This window comes from Phasianus colchicus, chromosome 1, assembly GCF_987193195.1.
Source record: "Phasianus colchicus chromosome 1, bPhaCol1.hap1.1, whole genome shotgun sequence".
NCBI lineage: Eukaryota > Metazoa > Chordata > Aves > Galliformes > Phasianidae > Phasianus > Phasianus colchicus.
The window spans coordinates 218,572-237,499 of record NC_143436.1 but is presented as its reverse complement, the minus strand read 5'-3'; the positions used below and the strand labels follow the sequence as shown (position 1 = coordinate 237,499).

At 46.3% G+C, this 18,928-nt stretch overlaps 1 protein-coding gene across 4 annotated transcripts in view; it reads right to left on the bottom strand.

Moving 5' to 3' along the window:
- GOLGB1 (golgin B1) overlaps positions 1–18,928 on the bottom strand; it is a 40,986-nt gene that overhangs the window by 21,950 nt on the left and 108 nt on the right. For 2 of the 4 annotated variants that reach the window (XM_031608466.2, XM_031608467.2), the window contains exons 2-12: positions 15,438–15,580; positions 14,149–14,251; positions 13,324–13,476; positions 12,447–12,599; positions 10,836–10,994; positions 8,415–8,537; positions 7,861–7,974; positions 4,785–5,193; positions 3,524–3,588; positions 1,547–1,637; positions 444–511 (exon numbers count right to left, since the gene is read on the bottom strand). In XM_031608466.2, the coding sequence (XP_031464326.2) occupies positions 444–511; positions 1,547–1,637; positions 3,524–3,588; positions 4,785–5,193; positions 7,861–7,974; positions 8,415–8,537; positions 10,836–10,994; positions 12,447–12,599; positions 13,324–13,476; positions 14,149–14,244 (1,431 nt within the window). In that variant the 5' untranslated portion in view covers positions 14,245–14,251; positions 15,438–15,580. Of the gene's footprint in view, positions 1–443; positions 512–1,546; positions 1,638–3,523; positions 3,589–4,784; positions 5,194–7,860; positions 7,975–8,414; positions 8,538–10,835; positions 10,995–12,446; positions 12,600–13,323; positions 13,477–14,148; positions 14,252–15,437; positions 15,581–15,966; positions 18,909–18,928 lie in introns of those variants that run through there. The other 2 variants (XM_090121247.1, XM_031608468.2) reach the window with 2 other exon arrangements.

The following is an 18,928-nucleotide window of genomic DNA, read 5'->3' as shown; positions in this document are numbered from 1 at the left end:
TCTCAGTTCTGTGATCCTCAGAGGATAAGTCCTTCTGGACTTATCCAGCCATATTTTGAGACTACAGACACCAGCATCGTATCCACAGCTTCTGAATGAGGAGGTTTTGTCCTTTACTTTTCCTGTCTTTTTAAAATGGCCAAGAATCTATGTAGACAGCCCTATTCCAGTGTGTGTTTATCTCTGAAGTGAGAACACTAAACAAAACATCTGATCTAAAGTGTTTGGCTTTTTCCAAACATTAATCTTAAGATTTCCTTCCACCCCCAAATACAGATGACAAAAGAAGAATGATCAAATCCTTGCTGGAAAGCATGGATCATCACTCTGCAAATAGGTCAGCACTTCATGCTGCAAAGGCTGTCCATTCAGTCAGGATAAGTTACCATATCCATGTATGCATACAATATTGAAAAGTAAATAGTAGTGGGTGAATTTTGTACCTCAGGTAGGACCAAAGTGTCACCAGAAGGCTTTTGCTCTTCAGAATTCACCATCTCTCCTGACACACCTAGTGATAAAATGCACATGTCACCATCAGCAAACAAGTTGCACAGTAGACAACTGGAAAGAAAATCCATGGGACTGGAGATTCTCCAAATTCCCAGGTAGGAAATACAAAAGGTCAAGAGTTTGAGCAATGCACTTAGTCCAGATATCCCCAACTCTGCAGATGCAAAACATCCTGTATTTACTGCATGCTGACATCACCTAAGTCTACATCACGTGTAACTGCAACAGAATAATGAAGAGACACAGAGTGAACTAATACACTTCTACTCTTCCAAAAAGAATGAAATTTATTTATGAACCCTGTAGTTCCACCCCTTCCTTGAGAAAATAATGTTTTTATAAGAGCTAACAGTTAGTTCTGTTGTATTTCTAGAAGACTTAAGCTCAAAACTCACAGGTTTTACAGGTGGTACAAAATGGTTCTTTTCTTGTTAATAAAGAAAAAATAAATAAAATTATTAAGTGCATTAAGAAACCAAGGCTGTAAACTTAAGCCATTTAATGTTAGGAAGCACCAGAGTTTACAGCTGCTCATTCAATTTTACTTTTGCTATTCTATATACATTTATATTAAAAGCATATGCATTCAAGCAATTAAGTAAACTATCATCTCTTCACGCAGTGCAAGAAGGCAGAGATTTGAGCACTTCAATAGGGCATTCCTGATTTTTAGAATTTGGAACGTGGGGAAGGGATGTTTGGTAACACCTGAGGCAAGAAAAATCTTATTATCTCAGACAGGAACTCAGTACTTCATCTTAAGTCTATTCTGCACATTACTCAACAGCCTCTGCATCTGCAGTCTCCTTCAAAACCTTCTCCTTTCTCATCTTACCTACTATGTTCTGTTCATGTATTCTCACCTGCCTGCCTTAGTATTTTCTCTTCCACCCTCTCCATATCTTTTCTTATCTCCTCTACATCTTTAGAGTTTGACTTCAAAGCTCTTCTTTCCAAATCACTTTGGACTTTTCCTGGCAGTTCTTCCATTTCTGCAGTGTTGAGGTCAACATGCTTTATTCTGTGCCCTTACCTCCAGATGTAGCAGAGCAGTCTATGCAAGAGGCTGAATCTTCCAGAATCTGCATGTCTTGCGTTTTCTCCTCAGATCCACCATTCTCATTCTACCAGTGAAGGAAAGCACATTCAGTTTTAAGCTACAGCCTTTGCATTATAAGACAGCTATCTTAGCTGCTGCTCAACCAAGCTTAGAGAATAAGCTGTCAATCACTACTTTAGACCCAACTCTGATGCCTAATGGAAACAAAAAATGGTTTAGTTATCATACGAAGCAAGAGACCGGAATATATCTCAGCAAATTAGGATATCAGTTCAGATTTAGGATATTTTCCATTCTGCAAAGCCCACTTCCTTGGCTGGACAGCTTCTGCCTGACAGGAAGCCACAGGTAAAGTCCTTATTTTGCCTTTCTTATGCATCCAGTTTTAAAAAATAAAAGTCTAGAAATAAAAAATCTGCTCCCACTTGAACTAGAAAAACAATTTTTTTTTTTTTTTTTTTAAGTTAAGGCTGAAAACAGTGAATAGAAGTGACATTTGCTGTTAACTATCTTGAATGTAAGCACAGAGGGTCACCCAGTCAGACAAGGGCCATCTCCAGTCCCATGTTTTAGAGCACTTTTGTGACTGCCAGCTGAAATGGAACACACAGGATGCACCAAAACAATTTGTGCACGCAACCCAAACCCTTGCGTTGGGTTTGAGTTCACAGATATTTTGGCCTGAAGTAATAGGTCAGGGACACAAGTGGCAGTACAGAGCTGTCCAAACATGAACGCTACATAAAAGCTATTTATGTGGACTACACTGTTATTTATATACGTGTCTGGTGTTGAAATGGACACTTCCAGCACTGGATTCACAGACTGAATTTCAGTACCCACCTTGGTCAAGGTGAGTCATATGCTAAAGCACTGTTCTCTCCACTGCCTCTAAAGGGGTTCTAGGAAATAGCTGACAGGCTTACATCTGCCCTTGGAAAGACCATGAGCGCACACACATTTGTGTGTGTGTGAACCTGCTGGGCCACCAGCTTACACCCCAACGCCAGGCAGCTGGAACACAAGGCTCTGGGTAAAGCAGGATGTACCGACTCTGCACTTGCAAGTCCCAAATGTCAACTTTTGCCCTGATTACTCCACGGCAACAAACACTTAAGGAACCCATCTTTGGCATATGCACACCTCCCATCCCCATTTTTAAATCAATAGCCAATAAGAAAAGTCAATAAACGTGACACTTCACCTTATGTTATACAATCACTGGAGGAGCAGAGGAGCTGGAGAGTTTACCAACTGTCTCTGTGTTGCAGAGGACTGTATTAGATAAGACCCAGCATCATCTTCTCCCCCCTGCTGGCAGATGGGAGCAGAGCAGAGCAGCCTGGAAGGAGCCCAGACCTTGCTCTAAGCTAACAACTCTACTACTTAGGATGGATACAGACACAGCCATCTCTGTCACCTTGCTGATGGAACATGAAGCAAAGCAGAAGGTATCCAAACCTTCCTGCAATTCTGCACGAAGCTGTTTGTGGTGAAAGCACACAAAGATACACCCTAAGTCTTCTGTTTGACAAAGAGAAGTCAGCATGCTCTGGTCAGTCTGCCAGACCCCCATCAGGGCAGTAGGGACAGGAAGGTTTGAAAGGCATCCTGTAAAGACAGCTAAGCCTTTGGAACTGTATATCATGAGAATTCTCTCAGTTTAGCCTATGATTTTGCTGAAGAGCTAACTCATAAGAGGTAGAAAATAGCAAGAACATGGATTGGGCGGATGAAGGACACAAGAATTCCAAACAGCAAAGGGAAACGTGGTCTGATAAGAACACAGGACAAGCAGTATTTGGAAGCTATTTCTGTCTTTCGCCATTAATCCAGTTAATAATAACCTTCCAAAGAGGATTGTTAAAAAAGGCCATCACAGCTTAGCTGTTTTAAGGCCAGTCCTTGACCTGTTTTAGTTTTGACTTTTTTCAGCCGCTTAATCATTACCTCTGAATTTTCTGCAACCACTGTAGCTTCCTGCTGAGGCTCCTGGAGAACAAGTTGGGACCTCTCTGAAACATTGGGAAAAAAAATACATACATTAAACAATTTATTTGAAAATTAAAACTCTCATTTAGAAAGCAATACAATATTCTTCCAGAAACATCAGAAAACAGACACAGAGCTTACATAGTGAAAATATACCACACTGTCATTGGACAATGTGCTTTTTTTTCCCCTGAAAAAAAAGAACTACCAAAGCACAACACAGATTTTAAGCACCTTTTAGAAAATAAGATACTACTGTTCTTTTCCCCTGAGAAAGGAAAATGAGGAGGGACACGATGATCAATTCTCCCTAGTAACGAGTGAGAGGATGCATGGGAACAGCACAAAGCTGCATGGGGGAGATTCAGACTGAGTATTTGATAGCATTTCTTTACTATCAGGGTGGGCATACACCAGAGCAGCCTTCCAAGAGAGGTGGTTGCTGCCCCACCCTCATCAATGCTCAAGAGCCATTTGGATTCCACCTTCAGTAATGTGCTCCAAATTTTTGTTAGCCCTGGCATGTTCAGGCAGCTGCAGTTGATCTTTTTGGTCCCTTCCAAATGAACAACTCTACTTTTTACTTACTTAGTTGGAAATCATAGGACAGCTGATAGAGTTTCAGGGTGCCTTCTTTTTTTCTTATTGTGTTTCTTTTAAAACAAAGAAACAAACTTTCTTATAAAGGACAGGGAACAAATTACTGTTGTAGCAGAATACTTCAAATTTCCTTGGGATAAAAATGAAATGAGAAAATCAGAGAGGATGACAGCACTGAAGGGCTACTGTCCAAATCAAGAATAGCACAAGAATTCAGCTACTGTTTGAGTCAGCAGGTTTTTATCCTTATATTTCTGAAAACTAGCATACAAACACCACTTATGATAGGCACAACACCGTACCAGTATGATGAAATGACCAGCTTGGTAGCTAAAGGGACAGAGCAGCCTTGTCTGGCTGGGTGGAAAGGCTTTTGATAGTCTCACTCAAAATCCTCAGACAAGCTCCTGATGCATGGGCTGTGCCAGAGGGCAGCAGTCAGCAAAACTGTGCTACAGAGACCTTCCATTCAACACCATTCCTATCCTCCTGTGCAACTGGGAACTTCGGCACCAAGACCTCCTTAGGAGCTGTCATAGAAACAAAGCCAAGCAGAAGGCAATCCAGTGATCCTTAGGCTACTGAGAACCCCCTTCAGCAAAATGCTGTGCTTACTCACCTTGTAGTTTCTGCACTGCTGTGCTGCTTTCAGCAGGCGGCACCAGCAGCTGGCCAACCGCCTGCTTCAGCTGATTGTTCTCAGCTACAAGGACAGCATAGCTCGACTGGAGCTCTTGTTCAGCTGCCTGAAGACAACTGATCTGTAGATTCTTCTCTTCCATTTCCAGTCTCTGTTTCTGCTCCAAGCCTCTATACCTCTCTAATTCTGCTTGTGCTGCTCTCGCCTCTTCCAGCTGCTCTGAAAGACACTGCACCTCCTCCTGCAAGCGATGGGAGCACAGCTTCCTCTCGGCCACTTCCAGCTCCATCTTCTCTCTGAGATCCTGAGATTCTCTTCTCTCTGCATCCAGCACATCTCTCAGAGAGCTCAGATCCGCTGCCATCTTCTGGCACTGATCTCGGAGCACCTGTAAAAGGATATGGAAATTAATTTCACTCAGATCAAAACAGCACCAAAGCGAACTCCCTGAATTGAGTCTTAAAATCACCACTATATCTTTTTCAAATATTTTAGCAGAAGAAGAAAATAAACATAGCAGAACTCTCAGTTTGTTAGAGAACCTGCCCTATTGTTTGCAACTTGCAAGAAACAAGAGCTCTCATTGTGAGTATAGAAAAAAAACACATTTATTTAGAGCAAGAGGATAGGACAGGAAAAAAACAGTATAACAGAGGCTGTGAATTCTCTTCTAGAGGAAAGAAAGCTTCTCAAGAAGGGGAGGAAGCACTACAACAAAAACAGGGATAAATCAACAATTACAGAGGGCAATTAACAAGTAGAACAAACAAGTGCATGTGAAATTATGTCAAAACAAAAAGCTAAAACAGGGACCTAGAGGTGACACAGTGCCCCACACTACACCCAGTGGCTCATGGAAGACCTCAGCAAGCTGGCAGACACTGAGCAGAGGTTTAAACCAGCCAGGGAAGAGATGCAGACCCTAATAGCCATGCCAGAATTCATTCTGCCAAACTTCCTTCTCCTGTACTATGGGTGCTCAGCAGGGCTCCTGGGGAGCTCCCTTTACTCTGTAGGTAGGAGGAGCATCTTCTGCCCCAAGGCCTCAGGGGATGGGTGTACCAGGCCCTCCTGCTGACCATATAATGGGTGTAGGGGGAGTTAAAGGCACAGAGGAGGAATCTGGAGACCATGCCACAAACCAGGATGAGCAGCAGTGAGTACTGGGCAGCTCAATGAGGCTCTTCAGCTTTTCTAGGCACTGGGAGGTCCCACCTCAGTGCCTGGTGGGAACACAGGGACAACAAAAGAGCAATGCATAAGAGAGAATAAATCTGTTTACATGTAAATTGCACCCTATCCTGCATCACTGCACCACTGGGGGTGGGCTGTGGGAAAGGAGGGAGGAGAGTGCTACCACAAAAACCACTGGGGAAAAAAAAAAAAAAAAAATCAGAGCTCTTCAACCAATATAAACAAAAGGAACAAAAAATGGCTTCTTGCCCCCTCTTCAAAACTACACTTCATCCACTAAACACGTAATGTAAACTTAGTGATGATGACATAAGGAAAACAAAACACATGCACTATCAAAATGGATCCCCAAGATGAAGATAGGTTTCTCTGTAAGTAGTTTTCAAGATCAAAACCAAGAGAAACTGATTCATTTCAGAGCTACAGAAGCAGTTTGCAGCCATTTGGTCAGAAATGAGTTTTCACTTCTTTCCAAACATACAAAGCAGCTCACATTTGCTTCAAATTGCTTCAGCTTTCAAAGCCCTCACCAACAAAAAGCAGGTGATCCTGCCATGTTCTCACAGAGCACATTATAAATAAAGAAAGAAAGAAGGATGGTAGGGTTACAGATTGCTGAGGCCAAGGAGACTCAGAATAAAAGCTGACATTTCTCCAGGAAGCACAGTATTGACCTCTGAAGCCTGAACAGACAAAGAGCACAGGACAACAGGACAGCACCAGAGGTCTTGTCTGTTTATAAGTACAAATGATGAGGTTTGATCATGAAATGAATGTGTAGCACAGCTGTTTGTGTGACTGAAGAGATATCCAGGTGATGCACTGCACCACTGTCCCTGAGACTGACACAGCAGAGTCTCTGCAGGGGTGGAAATTCTGAGAAGCTGTGAGATTGGAAACACAAAGACATTCATCGTGGATCTGCATGGGAAGTGGCTTCACTTGGTTTAGCTGCAATCACATTACTTCTTACCAGGCAACTATGCAAAATTTGTTTTACTCATCTTCATATGGTACAATCTCTGTTTTTCTGTTTGTTCTCATATATAGGTGTACACAATAATGTGCTCTTTGTAAGATGAAATTGTCATAACTGACAGTGTAGTGTGGGGAAATACAGCAGTGGGAAATAGCAGAGGGGCTGAGCAGCAGAAACACAGAGCAGGACATGGGGAGGACATAAAGGGATGACAGAAGTGAGGGATGCAATGGAGACTCAACAGTCATCAGCACTTCACAGGGATTGGCTAAAAAAGGCAGTTCTGGAACTGGAGAGAACTGATTTGAGGAGTAACAAAACAGACAAGGAGCACTCTGTGATGTACTGCACGACATACAGACAACAGCTATGGCATAAAATACACCACACAAAGTAAAATCAGATACAGCGTGAACTTGTGGACTAATAAAGAGGTGTAAAACCATCTTAGGAAACATAAAAAATGGCTCTAAGTGGATCCTGGATCGAGGAATGAGCGACAAACATCAAATTCCTCCAGTATGGAGATCTGTGGTGCTGACAGCTCACTGTATCCCTCATCCTCAACCAGATGGAAGCCACGGAACTTTGGGGGGGACATAAAGCCAGAAATAGAGGCAGATATCAGGAGATGTGTGCTGTATTATTACTGAAACGTTCTCTGTGTAGTGATATTAATTTTATTTCCTTTTCTGCTGCAATTAAGTCTGTGCTCTTCTTTGAAAGGAAGGAGTATGTCACTGAACCTGCTAGCTGATTCCGTGCTGCAATCCTTGTGCCAACAATAAGCTCATCTGGGAACTTCCACAAGCTTTGTCAGTACAAAGCTCCTCCAACCATTCAGACACATGGGAGTAAGGCAATAAGCACATGAAAGGGCACCTGGTTTTGTTGTTCAGCCCCACGTAGCTCCTGCTGCAGCAGTTCTACCACCTGTGTTTGTCCCAGCAGAGCTTCTTCTCGTTCCTCCAGCTTCCTCCGAAGCGTAAGCAGGTTCTGTGGGAGAAGGGTCTGTAAGAGTCCCTGAGAAGCTAATGCAGAAGGACCACATCCCCTAAGTTTCATCCACCCACACACTCCCTGCAACAGTTACTTTAATGGCCCAAGTAACTTTGCTCCTATTGATGTTCATCATGGAACCAAAGTGCAGCAAGGAGAGCTCACTGCTGTTTCACAAATAGGGAATGGCAGCATTACAACTGCCTTCAACAATAACTACATTCCTACCTGCAACAAGGGAAGTTCTATAGCAGCTCAGCAGACTGAAGGGGGAACTCAGGAAGTGTGAAAGCAAGCTAACAGCCCCAAGATATCAGCTCCCATCTCCTCCCACCCCTGCTCACTTTGCTGAGAACAGCTTTCCCAGTGCATCCTCTGACTCTCAAAATGTATTTTCTTTTCTCCTCTTCATAATAAGGTGATTATAACAAACATACCTGCTGCACCTCTGCTTCCTGAGCTGCTTTGTCTGCTATTCTCAGCAATTCAGCCTGGTGCTGGTGAACCTGCTCTTTGAGGAGAGCTTCCTTCTCCTTAATTTCTTCCTGCAGCGAGCTCAGCTGAAAAGAGTGATAGTTCAGTTCCCATATAGGAAAGAACATACGATAAAACATAAATGATAAAACATAATCACTACAGAAGTACGAGCTGGTAAAGCTCCTGATTTTGTATTTGCACAGGATCCTGGCCATTTCACAGATCAGAAGCTAAAAGTGACATTCAGAGCACTAACATCAACCACTCCATAAATGATCACATCAGCAGCAGCTACTATGTGTTAACAAGCTCATCTGCTCATTCCCAGCAAAGCAGAGAGAGGCAATGGTGGGGATGGGAGAAGCTCCAAAATTCACCCCAGAACAGTGATAAAACACCAAAACCCACCCACAAACACCAAAGCACAACAGCAGGCAGGAGCCCAAATCCCAACTCAGAGCAAGGGCTTCCCTGTCCAACCCCATGCAGGGGCTGCTTCCTCACCCCATGCTCAGAGAGCCACCTCTCTCATTATCCAAGAGGGAAACTCAGTAAGAGAACTTAACTGCTGAGCACCTTCTGCATGAAGTGGTGGATACAACCGAGGGATAATAGGGTGGGAAGCAGTCAAAGACTGCTCTGGGATTGCACAGACTGACTGTGGGGTGTTTGGAGGAAGAACCAAAAGCATGGAAGTGCATGGATCTAGGATGTTTGGGAAGGAGCAAGCACAAAATAGATGGCAATGGTATTAAAAAAGCAAGTTGTATGTAACAGCAGCTGGTGGACACGTCTGTCTGGCCATACCCTGCATCTGATCAGCACTCTGTCTTACTGAATTGTATTTCTAATTCTTTTTCTTTTCTGTGGGAAACACTTTCTGTTCTCCAAGGGGAAATGGGTCTAAGAACCCCTCATCAGAGTCAGGGTGGGGGCCAAAGGGCTCACGTGCCTGTGGTGCTAGCAACTGGAGCAATTGAAAGCATGCAGCTGAATGCATCACCACCAGCTAGCTCCAAGCCAGGCAACATGGTAAGCACAATCACAGAATCCTTAGGAGCTGGAAGGGACCTTTAAAGGCCATCTAGTCCAACTCCCCTGCAATGCACAGGGACACCGCAGCTCCATCAGGCTGCCTACGGCCTGATCCAGACTGGCCTTGAAAGTCTCCAGGGACAGAACATCCACCACATCTCTGGGCAATCTGTGCCAGCACCTCACCACCCTCACTGTGCAGGACTTTTTCCTTATATCCCACCTAAATCTCTCCTTGAGCTTGAAGCCATTTCCCCTTGTTTTAGCACCACAGACCCTGCTCAATTGTCTGTCCCCTTCCTTCCTGCAGCTCCCCTGTAGATACTGACAGGCCACCCTCAGGTCCCCTCACAGCCTTCTCTCCATGCTGCACAGCCCTAGCTCTCAGCCTGTCCTCATAGGAGAGGTGTTCCATCCCTTGGATCATTTCTGTGGCTCTCCTCTGGACACACTCTAACAGGTCTGTGTCTCTCTTGTGCTGAGGACTCCCCATCTGGTCCACACTCCAGGTGAGGTCTCAGTGCAGAGCAGAGGGGCAGATCCCCTGCCTCAAAAAGGGAAGATGGGGAATAGCACCCAAGGTCAAAATCACAAGCAGACTTGGCTGTTGGATGGCCAAGGGAGCTCCAGCTATACCAGAGGGACCACAGCACCTCAGGGGGCTCTAAAAGCAAGACCTGCTTCTCTGTATTTTCACATCTCTGAGGGGGAGACAGCAGTTAGCAGAGAGAAGGGTGTGCAGCTGTGTATTTGGGTGACTGTGTGTATCCACACCTCTCCAAGGAGAGCAGCACAGGGGGCTGGTTGTTGGAGGGACCAGGGGAATCCCAGTTAGCTCTGTGCACATGTGCAAGACCAGCAGGTCTGTGCCTACAAGTGGAACAAGACCATAGGCCCCATGGTTTCGCACACCCACATGCAAGGAACTGGGGACACTGGGGTTCGAGGGCTGGTTACTGGGCAGACTGAGTGCCTGAGCACAGCTGCTGGGAGGATCCACGACCTGCTACTGTGCATATTCTCACCATTCTTTCATCTGAGCTAACAGAGAGAAAAATGTACTTTGTGTGCTCTCATACAAGTGCTGCACTACATGGCTGTCTGTGCACACATAGGTGCATGCACTGAACACACACAGCTGCCAGGAACAGTGTTCTCAGGATGGACCTTGGGTCCTGGAACCCAAGTAGTCTGGTTTCTGCCAAGATTGCTGGATGGGCACATCCCCACCAGCAGCAGTGTGTCACCAGGAATAAGCCTCTCTCATGAATTACATCAGTGTAAGTGGTGGGGTGAGAAACACAATCAGAGAAAAACAGCTTTTTTTTTTCCTGTGATGGATATACCTGTGATGCATATTTGATTTCAGCATCTTTCAGATTCATCTCGGCTAAAGTCAGCTGTTCCTTCAGATCCCGTACAGTCTCTTTCTGCTCCCTGAGCTGCTCTTCCAGACCTTCAGCTTCGTCCCTTTGCTCTTCTCTTGCATTTTGGTTATCCCGACACTGCAAGAAAGAATCAGGAAAAAAAGAAACATGAGAAAGAAAACTGTTGGTATTACTGCCAATTTTGAAAAAATAAAAAACAAAACACTACTGCACTTGATTTCAAACCATGTGCTTATTTTTTACTGCTTAAAAAAACTCTTTATTTTTTTTTCTTTTTCACTTCATTCCTTTGCCAGTAAAGCCCTCTCATTTCAACAGCTGTGCCACCCTCTTGGTGCCCTCCTTCCCAGCACAGCTCTAAGAGGAAATTACGTTTCTTCTAAGCTTGGCTCAGTGCTGTCACAAACTTACTTAGCATTCCTTCAAGACATTTAAGTCATTGACAAAAGCATCAAAGAGATGTGGCCCTGAAACAGAGCCCTGCAGAACCCTTGCAGCCTGATGGAACCCCATCTGTCAGCCAATTGCTCACCCACTACGCTGTGGTTTTGGCTACCATATGCTGGATGCTTTGTCCAGAAGGATACTGTGAGAAACAGCCTCAAAGTTATACTGGAATCCAAAAAACAGCCACCAACCCTTGGTCAGCTGGGTGGGAATCTCATCTTAAAAGAAGATGCAGTTTGTGAAACAGAGCTTGCCTCTTGTGAATCCATGAACCTTTGACCAATGACTTTCCAGGACTGTCTTTCAGGTGTTTTTCAATTAGTGGCCACCCCTCACCTAAGAGCTCACATTTTAATATCACTCACATCCACCTTTTCACTTTCCCTATAATCCTTCATTTTTTTTTTTTTTTTTTTCTCTCCCCAGTGTTTCTAACCACCTTTTTCCTCTTTGGTTTAGTAAAGATCACCCAACGTGCAGTGACCTCTTTGGGCTTCTATCTCACTCCTCTTGCCAACTCATACAAAGTTTTTCTAAAAAGATAATGTGGTCAGCAGAACAATTACCAAAGTTCTCATAAATTCAGCAGTGCCTGTAATAGCTCCTAACCAGCAGTCAGCAGCTTCTTTAACGTCCTGGTATGGGACATTCTTGCCTCTCCTCTTACCCAGGTTCACACAAACAGTTCCTGTTTACCACAAAACATTGCAGAGGCACAGGAAGATACATGACTTACAAATACCATTTTACATGTAAGTTACTGCCTTTTAACTACTCCTTCTGTCTTGTATTTCAGCCTATCTCCCCCTTCTTTTGCTGTGCTATCAGAACAGGCAACCTGTGGAAACCTACAGCTCACACACAGATCTGATTTCTGCAAGAACTTACCCATAAGAGAGTACTGAAGATACACAACATGAAACTGACCCATACCCTTGAGGAGATCAAGCTGTGCACCCCAAGGAGGTCTGTAGTACAGAGAAGCTGGACAGATCAGCTTCCTGCAGCAGACATCCTTGCTGGGACTATGAATGTCCTGTTGACAACAGAAAGACAGGACCTACAACACAGGGCAACCCCAGACTATCTGCAGAAGCTTTTAAGCAACCCCATTCTCCCAACCTTAGCACACACTTGCTCTTCTGGCACGGCCTGTGCAGGCAGCAGAGGGCCCTTCTCTGTCAGCTCCTCGATGCGTTTGTTCAGAGATGCCAGCTTGGCTTTGGCCTGAAGTTTCAGCTTCATCAGCTTTGCATCAGCAGCCTCGCGTTCCTCCTGAAAGAGAAGAACACAAATGGGCTGTGCTTAAAATCCCAGTGCTGTCCACCACCCTGAAAGCACCACTCATAAAAGCTGCAGTTTTGTCAGTCTGCCTCTTTGCCCAAACTCCTCTCACTACAAATGCTAATTAAAACATTCAGGAAACAAACTTGCTCTGAAGCGCTTTAAACAGCAAAACAGTTGCATGCTTCTGTTCTGCCAGTTTCTCTCCAGGGGATGGACCACTCAAGGGACATCTCCTAGCAGTCAGAACAAGCTAATTTTGACTTCCTCTACAATATGCAGTCCCTCAGCACTTCCTCTCTTGCAATGCCTCAGGATAAGCAATACATAAATTTGTTTAAATGCCACAAACCACTGGACTGCTGGGAGGCTGCAGCACAGCCTGGTAGATCCCAAATGCTCTGAACTGGAGGGGAAAAAAACCACTTACATAAAAGATATTACCACTTATTAGAGCAATGACAACTCCAAATATGCATGGCATGTAGACGCCACACCTTCACTTTAGAGGCAGCTACACCTAAGCAAAGGGCACAGAAGCAATCCCACATCTCTTTGGTTGGAGCCCACTCTTTGGAATCCCAAGACCCTGTGAAACTGGTGCCTTCAGTAGTACAGGTATCTCAGTGGCAGAAGAAAACACAAAATGGTCTGCACAGAAAGCTGACACAGCATTTCACACCTGCTGTTAGGTCGTTGGTAAAAGAGATGATACCTTGAGCACAGTTTCCTTTTGCTGGAGCAGGGCATCCTTCTCTCGGATCAAATCCTTCAGCTGGACAACCAGCTTTTCAGTCTGTGCTAACCGTTCCAACAAGTCCTCTGGTGCCTCCTCCATGCCTCCTCCTCCCAGCTCTGAAGGCTCTACCTGAAACAGTGAGATGAGTGCTCTGGAGGAGGAAAGTCCAAATAGACCACAGCACAGACCCAGAAGTCATCTTCAGGCCTGTTCCTAAACACTGCCTTCTTGTTCCTTGCAAACATTTCATGCAGCCTACAGAATTATATATGATTATGTGAAATAGTGGGAAAAGATCCTTGGGAAAAAGATTATGTGGATGCCCCATTCCTGGAGGCAAAAAAAAAAAAACAAACAAAAAAGAATGCATGCATCTTCAATGAACACAGGAAAGCTGAAGTGAGTGGCTCTCAGGAGATGCCACCACTCATATACCCTGTACTGCCCTAGGTGCTAAAGTGCAGCCTGCAGATCAAAGTCTTCTCATAGCACCCAACTGTGCAGAGCTGCCCTTCCTGCTGCACAGAACCATTAAAACTTGAAAATCTTTCTTCATTCTCATTCTAATACTTTTTTTTAGCATCACTTCAAGATTTAGAAACTTAAGTAGATTTTGGTTTGCCCCATAAGCGCTGACTTAAGATGTTGGGAATTCAGAAGCAGAGTGGAATGTTGGCTCAGTAATTCACTTTAGCACTCAGCAGTGAAGGAGGAAATAGTTCTCACTGCAGCCAGATGGTTTATACTCCCAAAACTAATTCTATGTCAGGTCTGGAAGTCTTTGCACTACAGCGTACTTACAGTGTCAGAGGACTGAGACTCAGTAACTGCATCTCCACCATCACCAGACAGCTCTTGTAGAACAGTATTTGCCAAACCTGACAAACGGCTCAGCATCTTCAGCCTGAAACAAAGCAAAGAGTCAGGATACAGCCAAAACTGCTGGGGAAAAAAAAAGGCATCCCTCCACCTGGTCAGGCTTATGGAGAATGCAACTGCTCTGCCAAGAGAACACAGTGATTCACCTCAGCTCACTGAGTTCTTGCACTTTTACCTTTCCAATCCTTTTCCCCATCCCACATAGGGAGGGAGAACAAGCAGCTGTGTGGTGCTGAGCTGCTAGCCAGGGTTAAACCACAAAAGAACAGAAAAGCCTCAGGAATTGCATTAAATTTGTGTGACAATGATTGGACAGCAGAGGGGCTGCAGGGGTGGCCTCTGTCAGAGGAGTGCAGGAGCTGCTTCATAGCACAGACAGCTCTGGATGCTGAGTGCACCTCTGGGAGAGCAGACTGAAGATAGGGGAAGAAATGATGCACCACTCAGAGAGAGAAAATTCAGAGAACACCAAGGTGGGTGCAGGAGGAGGGTAAGAAGTGCTCCAGCATGGAATAGAAGCTCCCTGCAGCCTGTGGAGAGGAGCCCACTGCAGAGCAGGCAAATGGAAAAAAAGGAGGCTGCAGCCCACAGAAAGGCCCTGCAGCAGTTGGCCCCAGGCCTGAGTGCAGCCCATGGAGGTAAGTCTATGCTGGAGAACATCATTGGGCAGGAGCTGCAGCCTGAGGGGCCTCACACTGGAGCAATCCATTCCTGTGGGAAGCCTGTGCAGGATCGGTTTGGGAAGGATGGCATCCCGTAGGAGGGACCTCACAGCAGAGCGAGGAGGAAGGAGTGCAGAGGTGAAGCATTACGAACTGAACATGACTGCTATTCCCCCACGCTGCTCGGAGGGAGGAGACAGGAAGAGTTTTTAGTTTGTTGACAGTTCCCCCTGCTCTAGCCTGACTGCAACAGAACACGCAAGTATCACATTAGATACAAACTCAAGCTTACATCAAGTTTTAAAGCCTCTGTTTAGCCAGAAGGAGACCTCTCAAGCTGGCTATATGCTCATTCTCAATCTCCTTTATCTCTGCAAACAAACCCCTCCTCTCACATTGCCACTTAAAGCATGGAAACACCAATAAGGATGAGAATACCACTGCATCACTTCAGCGTGGCAGTCACAGCTTCCAACCTCCTGAGTTTAAGCTAGCTGTGCTAATGTGTGTTTCTCTATCAGGAAGCAAAAAGGCCACGTGAACACTGACCTCCTTCATGGACTGAGAAGCTCATAGGTCTGCTTGTTCAGAAGGGGGCAGGTTTGCAGGGCAGTGCTGCTGCTCACACACAGCTCCTTCACACCATTCTTGTTTATCTCATGGGTCCTGGCAGGTCACAGGAACAAAGGGTCCTGGGAGGCAGAAGAGAAGAAAAGCAATTTATTTGACAGTAAGGAGATAAAACCTCTCTCCTTTCTACACAACACACTCTGGGTCTATCACAGTCACTCATCTGTGGTAAGCATAGAAAGTGAAAAGTCTTCCTTGTTTGGAAAATATGATTTCTCTTCTCCTTGCAAACACACACTCTGATTTCCAATGCTTCCAGAGAACAAACTCAGTCTCTGCAGCCTGCAGAACAGAACGTCTGGGAAGCGCTGAAGCAAGAAGGCAGGCCTTGGACTCCTGCAAACAGTTCTAGAGATGACACTTCTGATGAAGGACACTGCAATAAAGCTAGGAGTGCCCATGTTCTGTACCGGTGTAACAGCCAGCAAACACAGTGTCAGTATCTCACATGCATCCCAGCTGGCCTGCACCCGTTGTGGAGCTCCAAAGCAACACAGGCTTACAGGGAAATCTCTTCTTTCACCATTAGTTGGTCACCAAGCTGGCAACAGAAAAGACTCATTTAAAGACATGGAAAGTAAAAATGCCTCTGTGACCATGAGCAATGTTTGAGGAGGATGAATCTGCTCTTCCCACCCAACACATGGCCACAGCTTCTCAGTGCCACAAATGTGCACAACCTCCATTCCAGGTCAATTCCAGACAGCTCCCCAAGTATGGGAACTCCACAGCTGCCCAGGGTTGTGCTGAGGCTCCGTCACCACACAGCAGATGAGCACTTCATGGTGCTCAGAGGTGATTTCATGCATTCCAGTTTGTGTCTCATCCCATCCCTGGGCACCACTGCAGCTCAGCTCCCTTATCTTTGCACCACCCCAGGGGCTGAACACAGGAATAGCAAAATTATTGTCCCAAAGCCAGGTCAGCACACACATTGGTCTCACTGACTTGGGACACAAACAGCCCAGTGCTTGCACTTCCTATTTGCTTAGTTAGCATCATGGAGTCATTCAGGTTGAAAAAGACCTCTAAGACTGAGTCCAATCACCAGCTGACACTATCAGACCCCACCACTAAGCCACATCCCTCAGTGCCACATCCACCATCTCTTCAATGCCTGCAGGGGTGATGACAGCACTGCTGCCTGGCACAGCCCATCGCAGCACCTCACCACCCTGTCCATGGAGGCACTATTTCTCACATCCAATTTAAACCCTTCCTGGCACAACTTGAGGCCATTTCCTTGCATCCCATTACTCATGGCCTGAAAACAGTGATGGCCCCTCCTCACTGCAGCATCCTGTCAGGCAGTCGTACAGTGATGAGCTCTCCCCTCAGCTTCCACTTCCCCAGATGGGACCACCTGGATTCCCTCAGCCATTGCTCACAGGTCTTCTTCTCCAGTCCCTTCACCAGCCTCATTTTTTGAGCGTGATCCTCCAACTCGCTTCCTTGTAGAGAGACAGGCCCCAGACAGAACACAGCACTGAGCTGCAGCCCCAGCAGTGCCATGCAGAGGGATGGGCACCTCCTGCTCTGCTGCCTGCACTGCTGCTGCTACGAGCCAGGATGTCACTGGCCTTCTTAGCCAACCTGGCACAATGCTGGCTCATATTCAGCTGCCAACCAACACGCCCAGATCTTTCTCCTCCAGGCACTTTTCCCCAGGCCAACACTGCTGCATGAGGTTGCTATGACCCAGGCATAGGACACTGTAATTGGCCTTGCTGAACAGCATCGACCTATCCTATCCAGATCAATCTGCAGATTTTCCTTCCAGTACCCAAAGGGGAGCTACAGGAAATAGAGTCTTGAACAGAGTCTGTAGTGACAGGACAAGGGGAAATTAATTCAAGCTTAAAGAGTGTAGATTTAGCTTGAGTATAAGGAAAAGGTCTTTCACAGTCAGGGTGATGAGGCACTGGAACGGGTTGCCCAGAGATGTGGTTGATCATCCTTTCCAGAATGTCATGGGCAGGCTGGAGCAGGCCCTGGGCAACCTGATGGAGCTGTAATGTCCCTGTGCATTGCAGGGGAATTGGACTTGATGGCCTTTCAAGGTCCCCTCCAACTCTAAGGGTTCTGCCCAGGGAGGTGGTGGAGTCCCTTTCCCTGGAGGTGTTCAAGGAACGTTTGGATGTTGCGTTGAGGGATATGGTTTAGCAGAACCATTGGTGATAGGTGGATGGTTGGACTGGATGATCTTATAGGTCTTTTCCAACCTTAGTGATTCTGCGATTCTGTGACTCCTAACCTCAGGCAGATCAATGTTCCTGCCTAAGTTGGTACCATCTGCAAACCTCCTGAGGAGGCACTTGACCACCTCATGCAGATCACTGATAAAGTCATTAAAATTGCCCCAATCCTGAGCCCTGTTGAGTGTTGCTGGCAAACAGCCACCAATGTGGGTTAACCCCACTCCCACCCCTTTGGGCCCAGAGACATAGCTCCTCTTCCCCCAGAGAACAGAACCTCCACCCAAGCCATGAGAAGCCAGTTCTTGAGGAAAGCAATGTGGGAAATAATACCAAACACTGTCCTAAAGCTGAGCATACGACACAGGACTGACCAACTCCCTCATAAACAGCAGTCAGCAAACACAGGATGCATGCAGCTCAGTGCACACCCCACTGCCCCACCCAGTGTGCAAACAGCACAGCTGGTAGCTAGCAGCTACAGCTCCTCTGGGCTCACAGTGATTGCAGAGGGGTTCTACCACTCCTATGGGCTCACAAGGATCAAGAAGGAATGGTTTGAAGCTGAGACAGGGGAGGTTTAGGTTGGATATGAGGAGGAAGTTTTTCAGCCAGAGGGTGGTGAGGCACTGGAACAGGTTGCACAAGGAGGCTGTGGATGCCCCATCCCTGCAGGCATTCAAGGCCAGGCTGGATGTGGCTCTGGGCAGCCTGGTCTGCTGGTTGGCGACCTGCACACAGCAGGGGGTTGGAACCAGATGAGCACTGTGGGCCTTTGCAACCCAGGCCATTCTATGGCTCTATGACTGCAGTGGGGATCCACAGCTCCTCAGGGCTCACAACGACCTCACGACAGATTTGCACTGCTTGCACACAAGTGACAAAGGCACCCATCCCCACCTCACCCATCCCCACTTCTGTAACTCAGTTACAGATGAAGGACTCGGCACTACCTTCTCCTGCATCATACACACGTTACACACACATTAACTTCAATTCTTTCTTTTTTTCCTTCTCCCGGAGGCAAACAGGCGCCGCTGCCGCACCGCAGCCCCGGGCGCAGCTCACGATCTCCGTCAGACGCCGCCCGCAGCAGCGCCTCGGAGCCCAACCGCCGCTCCCCGCCGCCTCGCAATGCGCCCCGCTTCCCCCCCCGACACAGCGGGCCGAACGCATCCCGTGGCGGAGCGCCAAAGAACGGGCACAAAGCACCGA